The following is a 7914-nucleotide window of genomic DNA, read 5'->3' on the forward strand; positions in this document are numbered from 1 at the left end:
AGGACCGGAATATTTCCCTGAACTTTCTTTGATCACACCAAAGCTCTTCCCAATCCCCGCAAGAAGAGACATTGCGAAACCATTTTATCCATTCGATCTGGCCAAATGAAGGAGCTTAAGCCGTTGGTAACAAAACTACTATACGAGTGTGAGTTTAGGAGCCGGTGGAGCAACGGCCAAAACGAACAAACCAACCGACGGCACGTCGGCACAGATGTCTGCAACTGCAAAGGGAGTAATAGTAGTCCTGTGGAGTACTGCACATTCAAGCCTTCAGCTGCAGGCCAACCAAGCCACCGGCGCCGCAACGTTCGCCGCGTCCACGTGCCGCCACCGCATTGGCCTTTGCCCGGCATCCTAGGCCTCCTTCCCCTCCGGTCACTCCATCGGTTCACGTCTGCGCCCGTCACATGCTGTATTTAACCTTCCGCCCGTTCGGCTCCGACACCACCTCACTCGCCTCGCCTCCGCCGGCCACTATTAAACCACGGCCTGCTGCTGACTCCAGTAGACACACCTCACTCACCTCACTCACCCAGTCGTCGAAGCATTGATCCATCGGACGGTGCTGCAAGCAGCTAGTGAGTGCTGCATTGCCACTGCATTAGCTTAATCACTTCCAGTCAGCCGCAGGGCAGCAATGGGGCTGTCGTCTGTGCTTCTGCTGGCGCTGCTGCTCTTGCCGGCGGTGGCGTCGGCCGGGCACCACGACTACGGCGACGCCCTCCACAAGAGCATTCTCTTCTTCGAGGGGCAGCGCTCCGGCAGGCTTCCACCCGACCAGCGCCTCCGCTGGCGCCGCGACTCCGGCCTCCACGACGGCGCCGCCGCCGGCGTACGCACTCTCCTCTTGCATTATCCTGATCTACATTTTCTTTTTTACAGAAAGTGCTGATGGTTCCATGGCAATGCTGCCTGCAGGTGGACCTGACGGGAGGGTACTACGACGCCGGCGACAACGTGAAGTTCGGGTTCCCGATGGCGTTCACGGCGACGCTCATGTCGTGGGGGCTGATCGACTTCGGCCGCAGCTTCGGGCCGCACAAGGAGGAGGCGAGGAAGGCGGTGCGGTGGGCGACGGACTACTTCATGAAGGCCACGGCCAAGCCCAACACGGTGTACGTGCAGGTGGGCGACGCCTTCAAGGACCACTCCTGCTGGGAGCGGCCCGAGGACATGGACACCCCGCGCACCGTTTACAAGGTCGACCCCTCCCACCCAGGCTCCGACGTCGCCGCCGAGACCGCCGCCGCCCTCGCCGCCGGCTCCATCGTCTTCCGCGACGCCGACCCCGTCTACTCCCAGCGCCTCCTCGACCGTGCCATGGCCGTAAGTCGCAAGCCTCGACTCTGACGACTCAAATGCACTGTATCTGTCAGCTGCTCTGACATGAAAGAATCAAACCAACGAGCAGGTGTTCAAGTTCGCGGACAGGTACCGGGGCGCCTACAGCAGCAGCCTCCACGCGGCGGTGTGCCCCTGCTACTGCGACTTCGACGGGTACCAGGACGAGCTGCTGTGGGCGGCGGCGTGGCTGCACAAGGCGTCGCGCAAGAGGGTGTACCGGCAGTACATCAAGAAGAACGAGGTGGTGCTCGGCGCCAGCGACTCCATCAACGAGTTCGGCTGGGACAACAAGCACGCCGGCATCAACGTCCTCATCTCCAAGGTAGGCACTAGTAACATACAGTACTGCATTGCTACTCCACTGTCTCCTCTCCATGCGGCACAACATTTCCTGAGAATAGGAAGCATTGGCACTTTGGCTGTTTCCACCATCGATCTTTGGTTTCCCCACAGCACAAGTTATGCGATATTCCTTCCGCATGCAACTTTGGTCTTTGTATGCAGTACAGCTACTGATGATGATGGTAAAAGAGTACTACACATAAGATAGCAAGCCACTCGATCTAATGATGGACTGTCTTGCCTGCTGCTTTTTTTACACCTTTAAGCTTTGCATGTGGATTCAGTTAGTTTCTGACGATGCATATGCATATGGCCACATCTTGCCAGCGGATCAGCCATTCTGAAATTACCCCGACGGCAGATGCTACTGATTACTGAATCTGCATGATGCCCCGGTTCAGATTAGATTAATCAATGACCAGGCAGTAGTAAACTAGTAATGGAGTGTGCATGCATTCTGATTATGGTAGTGCACGGTGGTGGCGTACCACCAAATAGGAGACGAGGAGGATGCTTGTCTGTTCTATCTTGGCCTCCTCCTACCTAGGCCCCTGTGCTCCGCACGCTGCCGGCGCAGCAAACGGTAGCAGCACCTTTTAGGGGCTCACGGGTCCTCACTCTTGACTTGTCATGCCAGTCCAGAATCCAGAATCCCCCATGTTCTTCCTGCCATTTGAATCAAGTTACTACCAGCTAGTAGTAGAACTAGATCATGCCTGAACTTGTTGCCAATAATATTTTCTCGTGTTCTTGATTGACCAGGAGGTTCTAATGGGGAAGGACGAGTACTTCCAGTCCTTCCGCGCCAACGCCAACAACTTCATGTGCACCCTCCTCCCCGGCATCTCCGACCACCCCCAGATCCAGTACTCCCCAGGTTTGTTGCACCAAACACAGCAAGAAAAAAATGGGCTTCTTGTGAACTGGTGGAGTAATCAAGAAATGGGATGCAGGCGGGCTGCTGTTCAAGGTCGGGGGCAGCAACATGCAGCACGTGACGTCGCTCTCCTTCCTCATCCTGGCCTACTCCAACTACCTGAGCCACGCGGGCGCGCACGTCTCCTGCGGCGCCGGCAGGTCTGCGCCGCCGACGAAGCTCCGGCAGGTGGCCAAGCGGCAGGTGGACTACATCCTCGGGGACAACCCGCTGCGCATGTCCTACATGGTCGGCTACGGGCCGCGGTTCCCGCGCCGGATCCACCACCGCGGCAGCTCCATCCCGTCCGTGGCGGCGCACCCGGCGAGGATCGGGTGCAAGGCCGGCGCCGCCTACTACGCCAGCGCGGCGCCTAACCCGAACCTGCTGGTGGGCGCCGTCGTCGGCGGGCCCAGCGACGCCACCGACGCCTTCCCCGACGCGCGCGCCGTGTTCCAGCAGTCCGAGCCCACCACGTACATCAACGCGCCGCTCATGGGCCTCCTCGCCTACTTCTCCGCCCACCCCAACCCCGCCGAGTGGGCCGACGACTAAAACCCAGCAGGAGGATGATAATATATGAAAAAAAAAGATGCCTCTGACTGACTTCGGCGTACTGCAGGAGTAGTGCAGTAGTAGTACTAAAGCTCATCATTCATTTGTTTGGTTTAACTGTAACTAATTACTATTATTATCGACAGCCATTTCCTCTCCTGCGAAAAAGAAAAGATCAGGGGGATGTATAGGCTGTATCTGCAATATTATACTTGTAAGAGTTAGTGTGCTAGAATATTGGCACTATGTAAAATGTTTATCAGTAAAAGAGCTTCTTGTTTCTCTGACGTCTAGGAATGTTCACTGGTGGCTACAGACAGATAGAAAAAGATGCTGACCGCAAGCCAATGAGATCACATGACAGATGTTGAGTTAGTACTCCCTTCATTTTTATTTACTCTACATATTAAAATTGACTGAAGTCAAACTTCGTAAAATCAAGTATATAGAAGACAATATCAACATTTACAATAGCAAATTTATATGACGGGAAAGTGTATTCAATAATGAATCTAAGATATTGATTTGTCAAAATTTGGCTTTGACCAAAGCTAATATATAGAGTAAATAAAAATGGAGGGAGTACTTGTTGGTGTTGTTGTATTTGCAAGTGGTAAGATTCAGTGTGCATGGTGGGCTATAATCAATTAGAGAAGTAAAAGTCTGGTTTTACTTCTCTCACGACCTAGCCGAACCCCTAAAATCGTTAGAGTACAATTTATCCTTCATCGCTTATCCCGCACATATGTACTCCACCGCTCAATGACATAGTAAAAAAAACTTCACCCTTCTCTCCCACTTGTCTTCCCCAAACCCCGCTGTCGGCGAATCCTCGCCGTCCCCCGTCGCCCTAATGGCCGGATCCCGTGTCCACTAGTCCCCGCCGCCCGTTTGCAGCGCGGATCCACGCCGCCACAAGCACAACACGGATGCGTCCTCCTCGCACCGCCGCCGCAACACTGCAACCCCTTTGGTGGGTTGGTCGGCTTGCTTGCCCTCCCTGTGCCGCCACCGCAGCAGAGGAATTACCTCGGTATCCGACAACGGTCGTGGTGGACGTGGGTGGCCGAAATCACGAACAAGGAGACCCACAAGAAGCATTGGGTGGGCTCTTTTCACACCGCTGAGTTCGCTGCAAAGGAGTACAACCGATGACAAGTCCGGTTGCATGGCGCCGCCGCCTGCCTCAACTTTGCGTCGGACGAGAGTCCGCTGCAGCCTCCGCCGCCGCGGGGGGTGGGGGTGCTGACTATCGGGGTGGTTAGGGAGGCACAGGAGCGCATCGCGACGGAGGCCGCAGACGAGGAGTACATGGCGGACCTCCGCCGCAAGTACCCCGAGCTGGTGGAGGCGGAGCGCAGGGCCAACGGGGAGGTCATCGTCCTCTCGGACAACTAGGAGGGCGGCGTCGTAGAGGATGGCGAGGAGGACAGCGGCACGGAGGACGACAATGACTTCAATGTTGAAGAATGGTGGTGCATCTTCCTCGAGAGCAGTGATGATGGCACAGGGGCGGACACCATGGGCGATGGGATGTCGCGGGCGGATTGGCTCGCCCTCTATAAGGGTGACGATGATGTTTAGTTTTAGTTTTAAATTCATGTTCATGTTTAGATTTAAAAACTAGACTATGTTTCAGTGGATGATTATGTACATTATGTGTCGACACCGACATAGATTTTCTCCGGCAAGGTTGCACCACCGCCATCGTTCTTCCGCCCCACCGTAACTGTAAGATAGATGGTGGGGTAGCCCGCCAACGAGCTCCTTCCTTCACTCCGGCCTTTCTCTGGCGAACCTCTTCGGCCATCTCAAAATCGACTGACTCAAAAGCTAAAGTCAGTAGACTGCATTTCGCTAATGTGGAAATGTTTAGTAATAAGTCAACTAAAAAAGAAAGAGGAAATGTCTAACAAGTGGAATATAAACATAGCTTCTAGTTCCTCTGAGGCTAAATTTCGTGTTTTGACCCTTTTCCTAAACAAATTCAGGATCTGACCCCACTTTGAAATATTTTCGGGATTTGACCATTTTGCTACCGCCAGAGCTCCTGGCGGTAGGGTTAGACAGCCTACCGCCAGGCACCATGGCGGTAGGGTGTGACGGAGGGGGACGGCAGCCGTCACCGCGCGCTGACGTGGATAAGTACCTTACCGCCAGATAACTTGGCGGTAAGATGTCTAACCCTACCGCCAGGTGCTCTGGCGGTAAGGTGTGGCAGGGTTTTGCCGTACATGCATTCTGTAACGAAATATGCTAGGACCCATGGCGGTAGGCTGTCTGACCCTACCGCCAGGGCGCCTGGCGGTGGGGTCCTGCGTTTTGCCATATAAAGTTTCTGTAACAAAATATGCAAGGGCCCTGGCGGTAGGTTCACCCTACCGCCATGGTGTTTGGCGGTAGGTTGTGTAACCCTACCGCCAGGTTTCCTGGCGGTAGGGTCCTCTGTTTTGTTTTTTCAAGTTCATTTGGTTGCTTGTTCTCAAATTCAATATCACAGCAAGTATCACAAATATAACAACAATATCATAGATTTTAAACAATTAAATTTGGGCATCACGTAGATCCATATTAAGATAACTTGAAGTGCATAGAACATTTCAAACACATAGATCCACAAATAGCAAACACATAGTTCCACATAGTTTCACAACCACTAGACAAGTTCAACCAAACTAAAAGATCCAAGTATCGAAGAGCATAATCAGTTGCTCCTTCCCCTCTTGGAGGTACGGTCCTCGTTACTCTTTGAACGAGCCTCTTCGGTCTTCTTCTTGGGCCGGCGAGGAACCGGTCTCTAGAAAGGGTCCGGACTCAGCAAATCCTTCTTCTTCGGATTCCTCTTCGGCAGCTGAGATGCCTGAGATGTTTGAGTTGGTGGAGGTCCATAATCTTCATCGTACTCCTCCTCCCCGTTGCTCTCATCCTCCTCCCCCTCCTCTTCTTCATGTGTGGCCTCCTCATCCTCATCCTCTTCCTCCTCCTCCTCCCCAACCAACCTGGACGACGAGGGAGCATGGCTCGATGAGCCGATGAGACCTTGTGTGGCTACAGGCTGATAAGCTTCAACTGACCCAGCTCCAGCACACCCAAGCAGCCCTACCAGCTTGCGACAACGTTGCACGAACTTCTGCACTCACAATGAAGCAAGGTCATAATAAGTATCAGATCGACTGACTGCAAGTGAACAAGATGCATCTGTTCCGAGGAGGCTGAAATTGTACCTTCGTCGTCCCCCTAACTCTGGTCTCAGATTGTACGCTTCCGGGAAGATGACCTAGTGCATCTGAGGCTTCAAAGATGCATCTGTTCAGCTCACCGGACTGCAACGGCATAAGTCAGTCACATTGACGAATAAAATATTTTAAATACGACCGCTGGTTCAAACGTACCACTCTGTTGATGAGGGGTGCAAACTCCCTAAATCTACTGTGCATGTCTCTGATGCCGGTCTGGTATGCCTGTTCATCGGGGTCAGCCCACTCCAGCTCCGCGATGTCTTCCGCCGTCCATCGAGGCCTGAGACGAAGACGGTGCTTCTGGCCATCATCGTACCACCTCATGTGTCGGCCCAGGTAATCATCCCTGTTAGTCACTCTCCTCTCCACGTCTTTACGCCACCTCCGTCGGTTCCACTCTGTCACATGAGTCTTATGCTCCTCTCCCCAGTCTGTGATCGACTGATTCTTCTGCCGGCTCATCCTGCAAGGCATAAGCAACAAGAATCATCATAAGCGCAATGAGATCATCATAAGCAACAAGAAACATGATAATCTCACGGAGAACAAAGAGCTCACAGGTGCAGCGCGTGGCCGCCGGTATCGGTGGGCTGGCCCGGTGGGGTATGCTGATAAATCCCAAACTGTGTGGCCACGCGTTGTGGCAAATGCCACTCGACGGCGTACACACAGATCATGGGCACGATGCACCGCCAGATACCACGGTCCGCATCGCACATCACGTTCAGATCAAAGGCCCACTCTCGTTCTTGTCGATACGGGCACCAGATTACCTATTACATATACCTTGGTAAGTTCGCACTCTCGGTCAATAGCGGAATCAAAGAGAAAGGTGTTGTGCGAGTTCATATACCTGCGTGTGCGTCAAAGCGTCTAACTCGTTGGTGTAGGTCTTGTACGAAGTCTTGTTTAGGCCCGTGTAGAGTTTGACAACGTCCCACTCGTAAGCTACAGTGGGGTTTCGGGTCTCGTCGCCTTCTTCGCCATAGTCTTCCGATGGGCGTCTTGGCAACTTCTCCGGACGCCCCACCGGCAGCCGCTCCCACATCCAAATGGAGAAGGCCCAGACAAAGCCACCCATATTGGACTTGTCTTCCGTCCTCTGAGTTGCGTCGTCAAGCTGCAAAACATCAAATGAGGATCAGATATAAGAAAATGTCATGGACACACTTTCGTAGGTAGGTACGCAATTAGACACTCTCTTACCGAACGGTATAGGTAGGCGAGAGATGCCGTCCCCCAACTGTACCCTGCATCCCAGTCCGCTAGGAAGAACAAATACGCCCAGTTGGCAGAGTTCCCAGAGCTGTCTGAAAACACGACCTCCGAGAGAATATACCACAGATAGGCCCTCGCGTACAACTCCACAGTCGCCTCATCTGCGCCTTGGGGGCATGTTCTCCGGTGCTCCGAGAGCCAGATCAACGGCACACCGGATGTACGGTTACTCTTGGCACCGGGGCAGTCGCCGAGAGGGTGGTGACCCTCTCCTGCCAGTTGGCCCTCTCCACTCGA

General features: G+C 53.7%; 1 protein-coding gene across 1 annotated transcript; it reads left to right on the forward strand.

Moving 5' to 3' along the window:
* The first annotated feature begins 451 nt into the window (after positions 1-451).
* On the forward strand, positions 452-3447 carry LOC119326028 (endoglucanase 6-like). The gene is made up of 5 exons (XM_037599736.1): positions 452-835; positions 922-1329; positions 1415-1669; positions 2452-2566; positions 2643-3447. The coding sequence occupies exons 1-5, from the start codon at positions 641-643 to the stop codon at positions 3158-3160; spliced, it is 1491 nt and encodes a 496-aa protein (XP_037455633.1). The 5' UTR covers positions 452-640; the 3' UTR covers positions 3161-3447.
* Positions 3448-7914: the final 4467 nt, after the last annotated feature.

The sequence above is a fragment of the Triticum dicoccoides genome, chromosome 6B (assembly GCF_002162155.2).
Source record: "Triticum dicoccoides isolate Atlit2015 ecotype Zavitan chromosome 6B, WEW_v2.0, whole genome shotgun sequence".
In the NCBI taxonomy this organism is placed as follows: Eukaryota; Viridiplantae; Streptophyta; class Magnoliopsida; order Poales; family Poaceae; genus Triticum; species Triticum dicoccoides.